General features: G+C 40.9%; 2 protein-coding genes across 2 annotated transcripts; both read right to left on the bottom strand.

Moving 5' to 3' along the window:
- Positions 1 to 2,995: 2,995 nt before the first annotated feature.
- On the bottom strand, positions 2,996 to 11,750 carry LOC308393571 (ETS translocation variant 5-like). The gene is made up of 13 exons (XM_080877441.1): positions 11,592 to 11,750; positions 9,525 to 9,590; positions 9,349 to 9,433; positions 8,997 to 9,044; positions 8,864 to 8,914; positions 6,986 to 7,094; positions 6,616 to 6,876; positions 6,226 to 6,503; positions 5,994 to 6,056; positions 5,850 to 5,918; positions 5,351 to 5,502; positions 5,134 to 5,235; positions 2,996 to 4,504 (listed from the first exon to the last, which is right to left on the bottom strand). The coding sequence occupies exons 2-13, from the start codon at positions 9,570 to 9,572 to the stop codon at positions 4,271 to 4,273; spliced, it is 1,500 nt and encodes a 499-aa protein (XP_080733567.1). The 5' UTR covers positions 9,573 to 9,590; positions 11,592 to 11,750; the 3' UTR covers positions 2,996 to 4,270.
- A 6,417-nt stretch (positions 11,751 to 18,167) lies between these two features.
- Positions 18,168 to 19,336, bottom strand: LOC308394659 (gamma-crystallin M2-like; the record flags this gene model as incomplete). The annotated part of the gene is made up of 3 exons (XM_080879064.1): positions 18,168 to 18,440; positions 18,632 to 18,874; positions 19,319 to 19,336. The coding sequence occupies 3 exons, from the start codon at positions 19,334 to 19,336 to the stop codon at positions 18,168 to 18,170; spliced, it is 534 nt and encodes a 177-aa protein (XP_080735190.1).
- Positions 19,337 to 19,835: the final 499 nt, after the last annotated feature.

Raw genomic sequence — 19,835 nt, 5'->3', positions numbered from 1 at the left:
AAGAGTTAAAAGCGCATTCGGTTATTAGGTTTATAGGGTTATTGAATTATGGTTAACGGTTGGTAGAACTGTTTTTAACATTATCTGACAATTACATCTGCCACCCTTCTCCAAATCTTTGCCCCTACCTGGCCCCCCCAACAAAAATTTTCTAGACACGCCACTGACACAAAGAAGGAAAACCCACCCGATTGACCAAAATCAACTCAAAATACTCCCACACAACAGAACCTCCTCTATTCCTCACTGGCTCCAAATCTTTCAGTAGAAATATCAGTGGTTCACTATTTGTCACCATCAAAATACTCCACAAATCTCGCGAATGATTCACTTCCTTATAAACCAGGGAATCAGACACCGAAGCAGTTAGGTTCTAAATGAAGCTTCGGACGTCACTGATCCGAATTTGACGTATTTGACTGATATTGACCCTCATGTCCCGTTTATTCTGGGCTTGTACCTGTAAGAGCTTTGGGCCTGAAAGTTTGCACGAGTAGTATAGAGGCCCTTAGCGGTTACTCGGTGGCTTTTACTCGCTACATAAAAACTATTTCACCTTCCAGATACTGCATTATATGACATCGTCAGTTGGTGAACTTTCCTCTCATGGATATTTTGTATAATTAATTTGCATATCTCATATAGAGATGACTTGCACTGATTTCATTTCAGATAAATATTCCAATTTAAAACTGATCAGATGTGCAGGTGCTTTTTAGTCACCTGGCCACTATTTTAACTCACTGCAGCCAATCTGAGGTTTCACAGAATTTCCTTCACTGACCATCTTCAACCTTCAATCTCTACACTTGCAATGTTGCTGTTAATGAGAGCAGCTTTGCTGTGATCTTTAAAGATCATTCTCATGATGTTGCTTTGGAAATGTTTCTTAAGAATTTGTTGAGTTTAAGTAATATAACAGTAATTATAATTATGACAGAACATGGCAGATTTCAGTGAATGTGGAAAAATATCACAATCACAGCAGTTATAGCAGCATCCTTTAGATCCTTTAGCTGCTGCTCCAGAGAATTTTATTAGAGTAGAGTGGACATCATCACTGAGGGTCATTGCACAGAAGTGAAAACAGGAGGAAGCTACAGACCACTTCAGTGGTTCACGACTTTGTATCATTTGTATTGTAAAGATTTTTTCAAATTGTTATTTTATTTTGGGGATTTTATATTATTTTATGTCTGTATGTAGTTATTAGTAGGGATGGGTACCGGTGTTCTGACATAAACGGTAGTAACCAGACCGAAAGCAGCGCACATTTTGGTGCTTTATTTCGGTGCTTTTTTTTCCTAAGCTGTAGGATTCTAGCCAATCATTTTACGTTTCCGAGGATAGTAGGCGGGCCCAGGTACGTACGTTCTTTTAGAGCAGAGCTACAGATTAAAAATGTCCAAGGTGAAGCGGTCAAAAGTCTGGCTGTACTTCACAGCAAAATATGCAAACTCAGCAGCCTGCAACAAGTGCTTTAAGCTGATACTGTGATACTGTCAAAGGAGGTAACACCTCAAATCCGATGAAACACCTGGCGACGCATTAAAAGCCGAGAAATGCGCCGTATTTGATAGCTTGCTGCGAGACCTCACACAGAGCACATCTACTGCGGGTGGGTTGCCTGTTATGCGACATCCCCCAAAAACACAAAGAGGAGAGTCCTGGCCCCTAGCCCTGCCAGTGTAGCAGAAATGATGAGGATGATGACGGCAGCAGCAGCCATTCTTTTCTGCGTGAGTAGCTTAATGTTGTTCGTGTGTAATTTACGTTGAGTAGGCTCACCACGTTATTACATTAATGCATGTAAGGTGAACTAGCAAACATCATCATAGCTACATGCGGCTGTCTTCTTGTTTGATGGCAGATACTAACTTCACCCTGGCCAAAAAGGCTAAAATGACCAAAGAAAAAGTGGAAAACAGTTAAACATGAGAGGTTTAGGACAAAGTTTGTGTTTTTTTCATTGTTTAAGCACTGCTTCCAGCCAAGAGTGATGCCATATATGCCCCATAGCTGCAGAAAAGGCTAACATTGTTATCTTTTTACAAAAAACCAGCTGAACATGAGAGGTTTTTGGACCAATTTTGTGTTCTCCATTCTTTAAGCACCGGTTTGAGCACCGTTTGAGCACCGGCACCGTTTCAAAAGTACCGATTTGGCACCGGTATCGGATAAAACCTAAACGATACCCATCCCTAGTTATTAGTTTTACACAAAATATAAAAGCAGCACTTACAGAAGTTTTGTAAATTACTAAAGTATTTACTAAAGCTGTCTCCCCTGAGTGAGCATCAGGGCCCTCTGCAGTTTTTTTGTAGAAATGCAATCTTAGAATTAAACTGATTTATCTGGAACACAAGATGGAAAACTGATATTCTCATTAAAGACAGAAAATAGATGCAAATGCGCAGAAATGTAACTGTTCATGCCTGTAAGAACAAAGATGAACAGCAGCTCTTGTCGTTTGGAGACTTTAACTTATATATAGAAGATCAAAATGTAAGGGTATGTGTGTCGTCACCGCATGTATAAAAAGGCTTTTTCCGAATCGCTTTCTCGCTTACGGCCATACCACCCTGAACACGCCCGATCTCGTCTGATCTCGGAAGCTAAGCAGGGTCGGGCCTGGTCAGTACTTGGATGGGAGACCGCCTGGGAATACCAGGTGCTGTAAGCTTTTGCACTTCCACACACAAACTGCAGAGGGCGCCGCTACTCACTCAGTGGAGATAGCATCAAGGAATACTATGATAACAAGGACATCACTTAATATTTCGGTATTTTGTTTTGAAATAATACAAATGACAGTTTAAATATAGAAACTAATCTGAGGCCCTCTTTTAGCTCATTTTCTAATAGGATGGTTAGTGTGTCTTGCAAAGCTTTTGCACTTCTAAACAAACTGCAGAGGGCGCTGCTGCTTTCTCAGGGGAGACTTTCTCTTTTCTTCACGTGGTAGTAGTTTTGAAATAATGAACTGAGGCGAGAGAAAAGAGTAAAATAGTTTATTTTATCAGTAAAGATCAACAGAAGGCACGAATAACAGAATCCAAGGGCAGAAGAGAGACCAGTGTCAGTATGTTATACAACCATGTGATCAGATAGCAAAATATACCTTTACATCCACCATCTAGCTCCAGGAGTTCATGGGTAAATCCTTGGAAGGCTGAAGAAATACTTCAACAGGAAAAATCACAGCCTTTTGCAAAAATATATCCATATATAATTATACACTTTTTTTCTACATGTCGAAGCAAATAAACTCTACAAAATGCAGAAAACTATCCGAGGACATGAACTTCTGATGCATTCATAAGAAAGTCCATGCTTATTATTCGCATCAGAGTATCACTGAATCAAAAATAGAAGCAGTACCTTTGTCAAAAACAGCAATAGGAAAAACTTACGAGTCCATAGAAAGCCAAAAAATATCAGCTTTGAAAACAAGAAGAGGAACACAAAACATTTCAAACAGATGTTTATAGGATAATTCATAGGTCTGAAAATACAAGTCAGTCCCTTTCAAGCAGTTTAAAACAGAAACAGTAAAGGACTGCCATGGCTTTGAGATACTTTGGTTGTAATACAAATCCCAGAGTTCACAAGCAAGAGGACTACAGAGATGGCCATGCTACAAAAAAATACAACTGGCATCAAGAGCACTGTCACTAACAAAAAGAATTTTAAAGATAAAAATGGAGCATTTTGAAGGGGAGAAAAAAAAAAAAAAAAAAAAAAAAAAAGCTTGGGAAAAAAATATTGAGCATCACAATTTTACAAGAAGCTGGAATATTTCAGGACCGATGCAGTTTTTACAAAAAATAAAACTGTCATTGTAATTTAACCAGCCTCATTTTGCTACAACTGCCTATCCCACCCAACAAACCTGACTCAATACCATTTTACCCATCACAAGTCTCCCAAGTAAAGTAAAGCCTTCTCCTTCTAGATACATGTTGTAATCTTATTGACTGCTCAAATGTAAACTAATCTTAAAATTCCAGGTATTTTTAGAATATTATAATACGTGAAACCAAATCAGAACTACGATGAGTTTTTTTCCCCATTTTCTGAGTTTAACCATCAGTTATTTTTTTTGTTAGCTTTCTGGCTTAATAATAATTTGTTTTTTGTGAAATTAACTTCTTCAAATGCTGCGTCTTTGTGACAGATAACATAGGTACATACTAAAAATTCTCAAACACTGCTCCGTAAATATAGGTTACATCGTGTTAAAAATAATTCAGCTGCCAGGCTGTGGAGTCTAGTACGGGTAGCCGTCAGGGAGGCCCAGTCTTTGGATGCACTGCTCCACTCCTTCAGCCAGATAAGGCCCGTCATCTTCATAGCTGGGGAGGTGGGAGCCTTCGTCCTCGCTGGGAGGTAGGACAGCATCCGGGTCAGGCTTGAGACTTGGCCTCTGATTGTCTGGGAAAGCCATGGAGAAAAGTGCCTCGGGGTTGCACACGAACTTGTAGACGTACCGCTCACCGGCCACCTGCAAAGAGTTTGAGTTGAGAAATTAAAAATAAATAAATAAATAAATAAATAAATAAATAATAATAATCAAACAAAAGTAATCTCTCAAAAATTTGGAAATTGATGACAAAATGTTGAGGACAGAAAACTGCAGTTTCTCTAACGGCCACTTGAGGCTGGTTTAAACAGCGAGTCAGTCTCCATGGACTTCAGTGTTTAAATGACCAAAACAGCAGAAAAAAACAACAACACTGATGATGTTTAATAGCCTGGTACAACAACACACACAAAAAAATAAATAAATAAATAAATGCCTTTAATAAAAATTATAAAAAAAAAAAAATATATATATATATATATATATATATATATATATATATATATATATATATATATATATATATATATATATATATATATATATATATATATATATAATAACCTCAAGTCTTTTAAAACTCAAAACATTAAACTGGATGGCTTCCAGATGTGCTTCATTAGAGGCTAAGATTAGAAATAAGAGGTCAGAAACTCAGTGCTTCAGTGTAAGAGCCCAATAGCTAGTTTTTTTTTTTTTTTTTAAATAGTTTGTGATTACAACAACATAGGAGTAAAGGAAGACTCAAGTGGAACATGACCTGCCTTTACCTTCTGCATAATGCCCTTTTCATAATAGTACCGCAGCGAGCGACTCAGCTTATCGTAGTTCATGGCAGGTCGATTCTTCTGGATCCCCCAGAGCCGAGCCACCTAAAAACATGATGGGGGAGGGAAAAATTAATATATGGCTTTAAAATGTTGTTTTTCCCCAGTCTTAAGAATATTAAGCTTCTCAAAGTTCCACATTAGGTATGCAGTAGCTGACCTCTTCGGGGTCAATCAGCTTGAACTCCATGTTTCGCCCCGTCCAGATGATCAGGTGTGCATTGGCTGGGTTGTCCAGGAGTGTGAGCAGGAACTGCCACAGCTGCAGGGAGCCACGGCGCTGGTACGGCAGACCCTCCTGTTTCACTTTACCTGGTGAAGACACGCAGAAGTCACCTTTCCTGCTTTTGTGCTGTTTTGTTGGTTGGTTGTTTTTTTTGTTTGTTTTTTTAAAACCAATTTCTTGATCGTTTGCTCATTTAAAAAATAAATAAATAAATTATGCTTTTTTTTTTTTTTTTTTTTTTTAAAATCACATCTCATTGGACAGAACATAGTTACAACATTAGAAACAGAATACTCAACCTGGTGTATGCAAATGCCAATAACGAACACAATACCGCCAACTCACAGCACACTGCCTTAAATGATATTGTCCTTCCCTCCTTTGTCTTATACACTAAGTGTTAACAAGGATGTTTTGGAAGTCCGTGTCTTACCTTCCAGCCTTTCCGGCACAACACAGGTGTCATCATAGTACAGACACTGCTCTCTGTCTGGACCAAATCCTGTGGAGCAAAGAATAGAGTAAAAAGGCTGTGGCAGCATGAAAAGGCATTTTTAAACCCAGGACACAAACTCACCTGCACTGTTATTTTGGTACAAAGCAGACTTCTCAAAGGATGACGGCTGGCATGTTTGAACCTCTGAAAGGCACAAAAGTCACAATTCTTCATAAACTGCAAGCAAATGTAAAGTGTCTGAGCCTAGGCCTGTAGTTATTTGAATGTTTCACCTATGGCAAGACTGCCTGTTACCCTAACAGACGTGAATACATTTTATTCAGATGCCGTCGCCACACTAAGGGTAACATACCCGAGTCATAGCCAAAGTCCCTTGGCTCTTGTTTAATTGTGACATGGTTGAAGGCAGTCTGAGGACGTGCCAGACCTGACGTAGGAGGCCCTGGCTCTGGATATCTCGGGTCCACCAGTTCTTGTTTAAAACCCCGGGGAGCGTGGGGAACCAGAGGCTCTGAAAGGTGGCGCTGATACATTGGCCTCCCGTCACGGATGGCGGGGTGGTATGGCGTGTTTGCGGTCTTCTTTGGAGGAAGGAAAGACAGGCAGGGATCCGACAACTGCCGCTGGAACCTGAAGTGTGGAAAGAAGTGGATGTTTAAAGGTTTGAAGCTCATTCGCTTCCAGCTGAAACCGTGTGTGTGTGTGTGTGTGTGTATATATATATATATATTTTAAAGCTTACCTTTGTTCTGCATTGAACGACACACTGGAAGAGCCGATGGGAGGATGTGGCATAGCAAACTGCTGGCTTTGATTGGCCTGTGGAAGGTTGCGGAGGTGGGAGGGGCTAAGGGCAGGAGTGTGGTTTGGGGAGCAGTTGTTGGTCAGCTGAGGGGTAGATGGCTGTAACTGCCTCTGTAAAGGTGGAGGTCCAGTAGGGTGGATGGAGCCACGTTGTTGTACTGCAGGTGTGGAGGATGGAGTCGGAGCGGGCTCACAGGCACTAAGGAGACCAGATAAAAACACATCATCCAAAAGTTCTGTCTGCCAGGTGTGTGGTGGTGGTAGTATTGCAGTATATCACACACAGGTTTAAAAACATGAATGGTTACCTGTAGCTGTAAAGGCACATGTCAGCCTGAGGCGTTCTGCAGGGAGAGAAGTCTTTGGACGGACTGGGTTCACGCTTCACTTTGCTGGCGGCCAGTCCATGAAACATCACTGCAAAAAACACACAGGCAAATAATACATACATGTTTGCAGAGCATGGAATGAACACCCTTACATTAGATGGCCAAGTGGACTGCTTCAAAGATTAGTCTTTTAAAAAAAAAAAAAACAAACAACAACTTTCCTTTCTGATAAAGCTCATAGTTCAGGCAGAATCAGGTGATAAGCTTAGGCTACGCAGGGCTTCCCATGATGCAGTGTTCTACTCAACACAGTGTCTCTGTACAACACTTTGCATTTCCACAGTGTCTCGTCTGTCCTGTTGCCCTCCCCTCAACCCCAATGCCTCAGTGCAGATGGCCACCCCTCCCCAAGTTTGATTCTGCTGGAGGTTTCTTCCTGTTAAAAGAGAGTTTCTACTTCCCACTGTCACCAAGTGCTTGCTCACAGGGGTCATCTAATTGTTGATTTTCCCCCACCTGTGTTACTTCAGTTCTTTAACTTCCAATATCCTAAAATTTATTTATTCCCCCCCCGGTATTACAAGTATATGAACATCAGTCAGTCTTTATCTCAAAACTGTGTTTTTTGCTGTCTCAAATGAGTAAAATTGAATGTTCTGTCTCTATTCAATGCCAAGGCATTTTAATTGACTTCATCATCATCAGTTCATCTTTTGCACAGTTACACAAGTCTCACACTCCTAATTTGCCTCCAACTGCCTAGTGTTGGATCCCTGGTGAGCGTAATGGTTAGACAGTTAGGATTACGCAACATTACCTCTGGGAACACTGGTTGGGAAAATAATGTGTTTGTTGAAGCAGCACTTCCATAACCAAAACACACTCGAGACCTATTAAATGGCAGCTTTGGTGGAAACATTTGCCTGCTGGTGTGGCAGAACGGCTTCAGATCCAAATTAGAGTTTACCGCCAGCGCTTCAGACCCTGAATATTTCCCTCCTAACTCTTATCTGCTCATGTTGATAATTTAGTAGCAATGACACCTCACATTAAATAGACAAGCTCTGCACATCTTTAAGTTGCACTCTTCCAGTTTGCAATGCAGGCTTTAGCATAAAGTTTTTCCTTTATCGTCCCTTTCAGTGTTTGCTCCCCACTCCTGCGTCTGTGAAAGAAAGGAAACCTACCCCTATCTGATCTGAGCTTTCCAGGAATCTGTAGAGATTCTCATCAGTATGCTGCGCCGATGACGCCAGGCCGCTAATGTTTCCATCCACGACACGGTCTCCGTCAGCTTTATTGTCCGCACGGGGAGTCGTTGTGTTGAAGCAGCTATGATTACGGCAACAATAAGTATATGCAATACGTGTTTGGCAGGAGCACTAAACGCACCATTTCCTCATCGCCCGCGTTATCTGTAACACTTTTAAGTACAGTACTTTTTTTTTTTTTTTTTTTATCTCGCCTCATTTCCTCTGGTACATGACGACTATCATTTAACTGGCAAAGCTCCAAGGTGAATGGAAACACCAACGAATGAGAGCACTGTAAACAACTGGTTTTACACCAATGACCTTTGAGATCACAAGTCACAATCTGGTAAGTTCAGTGGAGTTTATCCATTTGAGCAGGAAGCTGCACAGATCCTAAATGAGAGCCAACAGCTGACAGTGCAATGTGATCACACGTGCCAACCCTCTTATGTCCAACTCCACGTTAAAGACCAACTTCCAACGCTCAGTTCCAGACCCATCATAAAGCTCTCACAAAAATACTCTCGTGCATAAATAGTGCGCACCACTGCTAAAACCTGAAATCGTAATCTCTCCAAACATCCAAGAAGAAGCAGGTACTCACAGTTATTGGACTGGAAATCCGGGACAAACTGCTCGTCATCGGTAGCTTGAGCTGAGAGGGAGGAAAAGACATGCCGTTTAAGGACCCCTCTCATCAACTATCACACATCATTTGTATAATGTGGGATGCTCACCTTCAGCGATCCATATTTCTTGGAGCTGAATCAGGTCTTGGAATAGATCTGGAAGATGGTTTCACATTCATTTGTTAGAATGTGTGTGGGCGCAATTATTTGACATTTCACATGTAATTAATGACAACAAATGGCCTATATAAGACTGTCAGAGAAGCATGACCTATTAAAGAAATACCAAAGACCACGAGGGGCACTTGAAAGAACAGGGGAGGGGAAAAAAAATAATCCTATTAGCAAATTTATGAATATAATTTCTCCCCACATTGTTTGTATCCAGCAGACAGATGTTATCCTGGCACTCACAAGAAGTTAGACTGACTATGAAACTGCAGTTGAGTTTTATATGTACCTTCTGTGTCCTGAGCCAGCTCGGTGTCCATGAACTTCCTCTTCCTATCGCTGAGACACTTTGCTGCTTCCTGTGTGTGACATTTCTGCAGAAATGGGCAAAGGAATGAAACTCAGCACACATGCAGCAAGACAATAAAAAGATAAGAATATAAAACCATAACGTTTCAAACTCACACTCTCAGGGACCACAAAGGGAACCTGCTGATCATAAAAGGCCTCCATGTTGCAGGAGTCTTCACCCTGGGATGAGCAGTGAGGAAGTGATATACTTTGAACATACTGGAGTCATTAAGCAGAAATCCAAGTCTATCGTAGTCTATTTTTCCCCCTACAGGACTAGCCCCTCCATCCATACTACCATCATCCCTTTCACATGACTTGGCATGTTTGTTTACAGTGGCTATAAAAGCCCCGTTGTCACAGAAAGAATTATGCAATCTGCAGTACGCAAATCTGACATGAATAAACTGACGTGAAGCTGCGGGAGGAATCGCTCTTCAAAGGCTGATTTGAGGCAATGAAAAGAAAGCAGCTGAATAGTCAAATAAAACATGACGTCTTTTCCTTTGGCTGTGCTGTGCCAACTTTAATGACGTACAGAGAAGCATATGTACAAAGAATGACAATGCTATGTTTGAAAAGACAGGAATTAAAATGGTTTGATGCTTTGCTTGCCAAGAGATAGGATTAAAGAAGAAACATTTAAAAAACAAACAAACAAACTACTTGTTCAGCTAATAATGCCAATACCTAATCACATTGCTGCAACTGAGTGCATTTAGGCACAGTCAAGGTGACCAGCTGAAGTTCAAAGTGAGCATTAGAATGGGGAAGAAATGGAAGTTAGGTGGCTTTGAATGTGGCATGGTTGTTGGTGCGAGTATATCAGAAACTGCTGAACTGTTGGGTTTCCCCGCACAATCGCCTCTAGAGTTTACTAAGGCTGTTTATGCTAGAGATCAGAGGTGAATGACCAGACTGCTTCAATCTAATAAGGCGGAAACAAATAAATCAAATAACCACTTGGTACAACCAGAAGAGCATCTCTGAATGCACAACACCTCAAACCGTGAAGCAGACAGGCAACAGCAGCAGAAGACCACACCGAGTGACACTCCTGTCACCAGGAAACAGGCTAAAATTTGCACAGGCTAACCAATAATTAGACAAGGGGGGGGGAGAAAGCTGCCTGATTTCTTCTGTGACATTCAGATGACCAGATAACTGGTTGTAGTGCTGCAGTTTGTGCCAGCTGGGCATTGTTAAGTGCCACACTTTACATGAGCTTTATTGCTGGCCATACCCATCCCATTATGACCGTAGTGTACCCATCCAGCAGAACAACACAACGTCATAAAGCTCAGATCACCTCAAACTGGTTTCTTGGTGTACCTAAAGTAGCCGATAAACGTATATATGCGATAAAGATATGGGACATTATTTTAAACAATGTTTTGCACCTCTTAACTACACCAGATTTCAAAGCTTTGTAAATTTCTACATTTTTAATGTTTCTTCAAACAAAAAAAAGGGGGTTATTGACCTGGCTCAAACTGCTCAAGAGTCCAACTAAAGCTCGTGAAATATGGGACAAAAGTAAACAGTGAAAAACTATTTCAAGAGATGAAAAGGTCAGCCCCCGACGTTGCGTAACGTTTTGTCTAGTCTTCGGTTAAAGTAACCTCCACAAACGATTTAGTGTGTGAGTGTGTGTGTGTCACTCGGCTTTGCTTCAGTGACTACAAACACCACCGAGGAGAAATCACGCCAACTAACTCCGCTAACGTTAGCAACAAATCCTCGCTTAAAGTGAAAGATTTGTGAATGGAGTTTCGCGTGACGCTCGTTGAGTCCTCCTTGTTTTTCCTCAATGAAGTGAAACACGATACTGGCTGAGGCTGAGGAGGAGGAGGAGGGGGGGGAGACACCCGCTCACCATTGAGAAATTTCGCCACAGACAAACAGTGAAGGATTCCCGGCGCCAACAAGCTGAAAAAAAGGCTGCTGCAGACGGAAATGCCGCACTGCAGGCAGGCAGACGGTCGCGGGGAATAAACGCAGCGCTGAGTTAGATTTTTAAGAAAATGGCGTTAGCCTCTGAACGCCTATGTGCTCCCCTCGGAGCCTGTAGCAAAGAAAAAAAAACCCGCGACCATGCATCTGGTGTTTATGTAATTAAAGGCAAGCAGGCGCCAGCTTTTACTAAAGCGGTAAGATAAAAACAAAAAGAAGAAGACTCACTCGGTAAGTGAAGTTTCTTGGCAGTGTGAAAACAGAACTCGTCGCAGATTTCCTCCCCTACATCCCATGCAGCACCTCGATTAATCACTCGGCTGTGGATTTTTCTCAATGAAGGACTCTGATAGCTGCGGCTAAAACGAACGATCTCCTGCCCTGCCATTGGCTGGAACTCAGAGTCAGTCAGAAGGCGAGCCAATCGTCATCGAGGCTGCTCTGTGGCCCGGCCCCCGCTGTTTTTTATGAATGGCTGCGTTTCATTCATGAAACCAGGACTGTCTTAAAGTGCCAGCGCTGCAATTAAGGTCTTATAAAGTAAACAGGTAAATAAATAACCAAATTCAAGGTCATCTGTAACTTCTACACGGGAACAATAATGATGAAAATAGCACTAAAAGCATGCCTTTGCTGGTTTATTATATAGCCTACTGATTTCAACTAAATCAGGGGTGTTAAACATAATGCCTGGCAGCTTTAGAAAATTTGAAGCAGGGCATATATGCACACGTATACACACACACACACACACACACACACACACACACACACACACACACACACACACACACACACACACACACACACACACATATATATCCCTCGGGTGGGTTCCTCTGGGAAATTCGATTTCCAAAAAAGCACAGCACCGACAGAAGTTACAGAGTTACAGAATATTATATATATATATATATATATATATATATATATATATATATATATATATATATATATATATATATATATATATATATACACACACACACACACACACACACACACACACACATACACACACATATATAAATACAGAGACAAATATAAATAAAATATACAAAGGGGATAAATAGAATAAATAGGAATAAAAAATAAAAATACAAGTGAATTGCACATTTCAAGTATTGAGTCTATTGCACTGTTGACTATTTACAAAAAGTATTGCACAAGGTATTGTACAGTGAGGTGAAGAGGCACTACAGCTTAGTTGTTCCCCCCTCCTTTGTCCTCCTGTCTCCCCTCCCTCTCCCCTCCAGAGAGGAGTTAAACAGTTTGATGGCGTGTGGGACAAAGGAGTTTTTAAGTCTGTTAGTTCTTGTCTTGGGGAGAAGCAACCTGTCACTGAACAGACTCTTCTGGTGGTTAATGGCCGTGTGCAGAGGATGCCCAGCATTGTTCATAATGTCCATCAGTTTCTTTAATGTCCTTTTCTCTGCCACTGTCACCAGAGTGTCCAGCTTCATGCCAACCACAGAGCTAGCCCTCCTGATCAGTTTCTCCAGCCTGGATGAGTCCCTCTTTGCTGTGCTGCTCCCCCAGCACACCACAGCATAGAAAAGTACTCCAGCAACCACTGACTGGTAAAACATCCTCAGGAGCTTCCTGCAGATGTTAAAAGACCTCAGCCTCCTGAGGAAGTACAGTCGGCTTTGGGCTTTTTTATACAGGTGCTCTGTGTTGCATGACCAGTCCAGTTTATTGTCCACCCACAGCCTGAGGTACTTGTACTTGTTGACCACCTCCACCTCCTCCCCCTCTATCTGAACCGGCAGTGGACCTGCTCTAGACCTCCCGAAGTCAACAACCAGTTCCTTAGTCTTTGAGGTGTTGAGTTGCAGGTGGTTTGTGTGACTCCATGCGACAAAGTTCCTCACCAGACTTCTGTACTCCTCTTCCTGATCATCCCAGATACACCCCATGATGGCTGTGTCGTCTGCAAACTTCTGAATGTGGCATAATTCAGAGATAAAGAGATCTTTATCTTTAGACCATGCATGCTGCACCAAAGTAATAATGTAATACACAATCTACTATATTTAATTCTACACTATTTTTTCACAATTTAAGCCCAAAGAGTTACGCTGACAAATTTTCTTTCACTGACTACAACATCATTTCATTATCAAGTAGAAAAACTGCTGAAATTGCATTTAAAATGAGTGTGACACCCGAACTAGGTTATATTCATGAGATCATCTTTCCTGCCACAGATCATAATAAACACTATAGCAAGAAGAGAGAGAAATACTTGCCATGTAATAATAATTGATTTCCTTAATTTTATTGTTCTCTTATGATGTTACAATTGGAACTACAACGACAACCACCACTGAGTAGATCATATATTTAGTGTTACTGTTATTAAACCTTACAGTCAATTACAAGGGTTTTTTGGGGGGGAGGTTGCATATGTAATAATTTAACAAAAAAAAGTCAAAGAAATAATAAAAAATGTGTCTCTTAGCTTCAGCCTGGAATAAGATGAACCAATGTTATACTCACTATAAAGGTGAGCACAGGCACAGGGGAGCATCATCAGGTTATCAGACTAACAGTCGTTTTACAATAAGACCCTAAAAGGCTTTATAGCTTTGTTGGTTCACAGCAAGTACAGTAGGTCCTATCTCCCAGCCTCATTATCATCCCATTCTGTGTGGAGACGGCACAAACTCCATGTGGTTATGTGGGTTTCCTCCCAGTACTCCGGATTCTCCCAAAAATCCGCATTTTAGGTTAACTAGTGATTGTAAATCGTCCATAGGTGTGAATGCAAGATAGATAAAGCACTTGAACATGTATGAAAAGGTTAAATCTGGCTTTGAGGGCCATTAACCCTAGAAAAGCTTCAAATCTTTGTTACTTAGAGCATTTCTTACTCAGGACTGTGGAATACCGAAAACTGTACCCAACCCTAATGCAGTTCTTTCACATGTTCCTCCTCAGCTACCTGTATTGCCCCAGTTACAGTTTATTTCTTTTTTGAAGGCACATCCATCAGTTTTTGGAAGCTACCGCAGAATATGTGTTTTTGTGGGAATAAGACTTCAAAAAGACTCCCGTGACCTGGACTGCATGTAACACTGAGGATATTTAAGTAGTCCTGTAAAAACTGGGAAACTGTCAAATGTTCGACGGGTTTAATCCAGCATCGCACATGACTGTTTGAAGAGTATTCATCTCAGTGGGTGGCAGAGCCCTTGCTGCACTTTTAATTCTACTCTGATCTCATTCCACTTCATTACCTGCTGCTGCAGAGTGATCACCCAAAGAAATTCCACATGATTACAGGGTAAATCCCCTCATACAGTACCTCCACAATAACAGGTGGCTCTTTACAATGCTTGGAAAGCTACAACATTGCAAACCCTGCAGTTATCAACATGTTGCTCTAAACAAATACAGTGTTCCTGTCTACCTAGGAGAAAAATCAGTGCATATTACTAAGGTGTTTGTGCATTTTTCTGCTTAAAGTTCTGCAGACTGCATCACCCACTGAATATAGATTTAGTAATTCTTTTATTCCCCTGTGCTCTTTTTGTCCCAAATATATTATGTATTTATTAAAAAGGAACTTGACAGAGCTGATGACATAAAACCGACTTTACAATTAATGGATCCAAACAACAGGAAGGAAAGAGCAGCTGTTCAGCATTAAAGGGTTAATGTTGATCTGCTAGCAGTGAAAATGCGTGTAAATGTTTATTTTATGACTTCGTACTGACTGACCTCTTCAGGTGGATTTTTTTTTTTTTTTTTTTTTGCAGGGCTGCGCCGACTGTTTGCATTCGACTTAGAAAGTGCTCGATCAGCGTGGGGAGATGCCAGAACGGATCTGTGCGTGTGATAAAAGTTCCAGTTCAAACATCAGCTGAGCTCAGCAGCTCTGTTACTGATTTGCAGTGTCTCCTGTTTGCTCGGCCACCGCACGTCTACGACTGTGCACAATATCACATCACAGATTTTTTTTAAAATTTATTCTTCCGTTCTGGCAGATCAACAAGCGTGATATAGTTGAACATATCCTGGAACAGGAAATTACACACTGCAGTCTTAAAGCTTCTTATCAAATGTTCCAGTTGTGTGTTGATGTCTTTTTTCCCTTTTTATCTGTATATTTATTAGGGAAACAGAAGTTGTCACATATGATAAATTATCACCCCATTTTGACCTACAGCAACGGGTAAGTATTGTAAGTAAAATTACACCCGTATAATAATTATTGTTTTGACTAGCTCTAAATATGGGATCAGTTACTTCTCAGGGATTATGCTGATTTACAATATTTAGTCAATTTTACATAAACAGATCACAAGGCAAAATATCAGGATTAAAAAAGACAGAGATGTATGGATATTCTTTTTTTTTTTTTTTTTTTTACTAAATCGCACAGTTTTAAAGCTTTTTTACTACACTTATTTCCTGTCATGTGAAATGCAGTTGTTAAACCACTGGGTGGCTCTCATGCCTACATCCTTTAGTCCTCATAGAGTGATAAATTACCTCAGCTCTCATAGAACCAGAGATCTTAGATCACATTGTTTTTCCCTGCATAGTTTTGTGCTCCTCCTAAACTTTCTAACGTTTGCACACAAACCCCTAAAAGCCAGCTGCTCTGCACTGACCACTTATTAGCAGCTCTCAGCTCAGATTCACCTTTGACACCATTGACTTTGCACTTTAATAATAAATTAATTCACAGATTACAAATTCAAAGACAAACCCGCTTCTCAAAAGGTCAGAACACTGTAAAGTGTAAATAAAATAAAAATGTAATGATAAGTCACGTAACCCCATCTTTTAATTACAGTTGAAAAGAAAATAACACACTGAAATTGAGACATTGTATAATTTTAAGAGCAATATTAGCTCGTTTTGAGTTTGATGTGATCTGAATGGAGCAAATGTTGATCTAAAATCTGTATATGCTGGTTAAGGTGTCTTTCCAGATGTGCAAGCTGCCAGTTCCACAGGCACTCATGTACCTCCATACCACCAGAGACACAAACTTCTGACCTGAGCACTGATAACAAGGCAAATGGTTCCTTTAGTCTTTAGTCCAGAGTACACAGATTTCATTTTTTCCAAAAAGAATTTCAAGTGCTGATTCATCTGACCACAGAACAGTTTTCCACTTTCTTTTAGTCAATTTTAAACAAGCTTTGGTTCAGAGAAGACGGCAGTGTTTCTGGATCATGTTTGTGGCTTCTTTTTTGCATGATACAACCTCAACCTGCGTTTGTGGATGCCACAGTGAACTGTGTTCAAAGACAGTGATAAGGAAGTGTTCCTGAGGCCATACCCAATCATGTTCCTGAGCTGTTGTCAATTAGCCTAATTAGTTGGTATTATAATTAGTTGTTAATTATAATACAATTACAAAACACAAGAAACAATTTAGCTTTGTTTCTTGTGTTTGTTTATTTTTTTATTTAAAAAAATGTTTTAATCGTCATCATGTACATATGCTGATGTTAATGAATGGATTTAGACACAAGCTCATTTCTCCAGAAAGTCAAAGGTCAGAAAGTCCATAAAAGGCTGAAAACACATTGTGAAAAAGAATGAAAAATACAGATTGGAGAGGGACAAACTGTCCAAACCCTAAACCTACCTGGCAACCCTAAAGGTATCGTTTAATTATTATTAAAAGATAATAATTAAACTATAAAGGATAAGTAAATCATTCACTATTATTAGTGTCTTGGTGGCTGTTTCTTGTCCTGTCTGTGTCTTTAAGTCTCTGCAGGTCCCTGATTGGATAAGCTGACGGCTGCCGATTGGTCCCCTGATCATGTGGTTGCTTTCAAAATCCCTCACCAGCAGTTGTCCCGGGGCAGCCACTGACAGCAGCAGCAGACCTGACCCTGGCTTCCAAAACCTGTGACATTTGTTTGAGATTCTCGTGACTTACCGAGCTTTGTATATAGTGTGTACATTAGTTTTCACTTGTAAATAGCACATTGTAAATAGCACTGAAACAGAAGGGGTGAGCTGCCTTATTATTTTTCCTTGTACTGTTTTTTGATAGCACCTCCTCACCTGACTTATCTTGTTTTGTTTGTTATTTTGGCCTTTGTTCACCCCGGAGCTTCATTTTCAGTGTAGACAAATAAACCACCGTTCACTAAGAAATTGGTTTTTCTGTGTATGGTTTTGGGGCCCGGGGCGGGGTCACTTCCTTTTTTAACTCTTATGTTACGTTCCTGTACCCCTAGACGGGCGTAACAGAGCCATTAATGCAAACCATTACCAGTGTTGGATTAAAGCACTGTATCAAATGTAAAGGCACTACTTTGAGCCCAGGTCAGGCAGATGTTGATGAAGTTAAATAAATCGTAAAATCAGCATCCTGCATCATATCCGCAGTACTGTGTATCAGCGAACCATAGCTGTCTGACATGGTGACAGTTTTTTGCTGTTGTTGTCTGGGCACCTGCTGGGCAGTGGATATTGTTGCTCTGCTGTATTATTTCTGCCACCTCTGGCACAAATAAACAATAGCTGGCTGCTGGCATACCACTAGCCCCTGTTGGTGAACCCTCCTGAATTACCAGCAGGCTTTTTTCAGCAGTTTTATTTCTAGGCTTTACCACGAGCCGCCAGCTGTTGGCACGCTAATTAAAAAAACTCCCGCCGGGCACCGCAAAGTGGAACTTATCCTGTTTTATTTTGTTTTGTTTTTTTGGGTTGGTTTAAAACAACAAGAAATAAAATCACAGCAGTTCATTGTTTGTCTATGCCTGTGGGTTTATTTGCTCATTTGAATAAGCGACGGGAGGAAAGCAAGAAAAGTGAGCTTTTGATCTAGAAGTCCACAACGCGTCTAATGGAGCCTACAGATGGATTAAGAGCTCCCCACTCCGAGTGTCGTCTGTATTCGCCCTTTTCCAGCAGGTACTGGCGCCCCCTGTAGCTCGGATGCTCATAGAAGACCCAGGTGCCGTCCTGGATGTGGGCCGAGTGGATGTCGCGGTAGCGCCAGCGGTCCTGCAGGTTGGGCATGTCTTCGCTAAACTCTATCATCTGGCCACTGAAGTCTGGACGTTCGTAAATGCGGATCCTGTGCCTGGTGGATGGCTTAAAGATTTAAAAATAAGAACATGTTAATAATTGATAGGAATTCCTTTAACTTTAAGCAGCTAAGACCACATTTGTTCATCCTGTAAGGAGGAGAACATTTCTCACAGCGTTGCATTGCTCTCAAAAAAAATTACAGTGAAGAAAGTATACATAGTATTCTAGTTCTGTGGTTGCTTCCTGAGACTTACATATCTAATGAAGCGACAGGAGCGAATGGTGTCATTGAAGCCATTCCAGCTCTGATAGTTGGGGTACTCCCCTTTAGAGAGGACGTACTGGTAGCCCATATACTGGGGTCTCTCATAGATGACCCAGGCTCCACTCTCCACCCGAACAGAGTTACAGCGGCTGAAGTGGGAACTCAGCTCGGGACAGTCACTGCTGCATTCGAAGTAACGACCCTGGAAGTTCTTGTCCTCGTAAAAAAAGATCTGCAAGCAAGAGTGTGAATTAAAAGCTGTGCAAGTAAAGCAAACCCTAAAACTCTCCATATCTCTATGGACAACACCGCTGATATAACTCTTTTGACAGAGAACTTGAATTATACGTTAGAGATAGTTATAGATAAGTTTGTTGTACTAAGGCAGGGCAAATGTTGGACTTTCACTTTTTTGTGCTGCTCCCTAGTGGCTAAAAATGAAATAATTCAGCTTTAAGGTTTTTGTCAGGGTTACCATCTATTTATTTGTGCAGGAACATTCATGCACTTCAGGTTATATCAGGTTATATCTGACAAAAGCCCCGCCCGCTCGTCACACTAACAAACTAACATTTGACAGGACATCAGCTCAACGCCATTTAGCAAGAAGCAATTCACCCACAGCTTAGCGTGAGGTCATTACGGCATTATCATGTCGCACAGTTGTGGCGCTTACCTTCCCTGTGCGCTCCATAATCGCCTCGTGTTCCTCCTTACCCAATCAGATTAAAGCCACTCATACACACTGCATTGCCGGCAGTCCACTTTTAAATAAAGGCTGATGAACTGCATTGCCAGGGGAATCATTGTCATTCAAATGAGCTCTCCATTAACATCGGCACATTAGCTGATTCTGCAATTGTTTTAGCACATGGCCTTTATATGTGTTGATGCTGAATGCTGTTTAACTCTAGAAAAATAGAAATATTGTTGCTGAAAAATCACTTCTTCATTCATGTCACCTCCCATATCCTCCAAAGAACCAGCCTAATCATTTATGTCCTCTGTAATGGACATTGATTTTTGGTACTAAATACAGGACATCCTGGGCTTTCCATTGATATTCATGTGTTTGGGTGGTTTCTTTTAGCTCCAAAGTTCAGTGGGAAGATTCTTTTTTCCTCGGTTCTCAGGAGGATATAAGATAAGATAAGAAGATAAGAAGAACTTTATTTATCCCGAGGGAAATTCTT

The sequence above is a fragment of the Rhamphochromis sp. 'chilingali' genome (assembly GCF_963969265.1).
Source record: "Rhamphochromis sp. 'chilingali' genome assembly, chromosome: 3".
Taxonomy (NCBI): Eukaryota; Metazoa; Chordata; class Actinopteri; order Cichliformes; family Cichlidae; genus Rhamphochromis; species Rhamphochromis sp. 'chilingali'.
Note: the sequence above shows the minus strand (reverse complement) of the source record. Positions and strands in the feature narration are given on the sequence as shown.

Bases quoted from the DNA above. Each gene is read 5' to 3' on its own strand.
- LOC308393571 (XM_080877441.1), bottom strand. From the start codon at position 9,572: ATGGAGGCCTTTTATGATCAGCAGGTTCCCTTTGTGGTCCCTGAGAGT. The intron at 5,919-5,993 runs GTGAGTTTGTGT...TTTGCTCCACAG, and splicing joins GTACCAAAATAACAGTGCAG to GATTTGGTCCAGACAGAGAG. The intron at 4,505-5,133 runs GTAAAGGCAGGT...AACTCTTTGCAG, and splicing joins AAAAGGGCATTATGCAGAAG to GTGGCCGGTGAGCGGTACGT.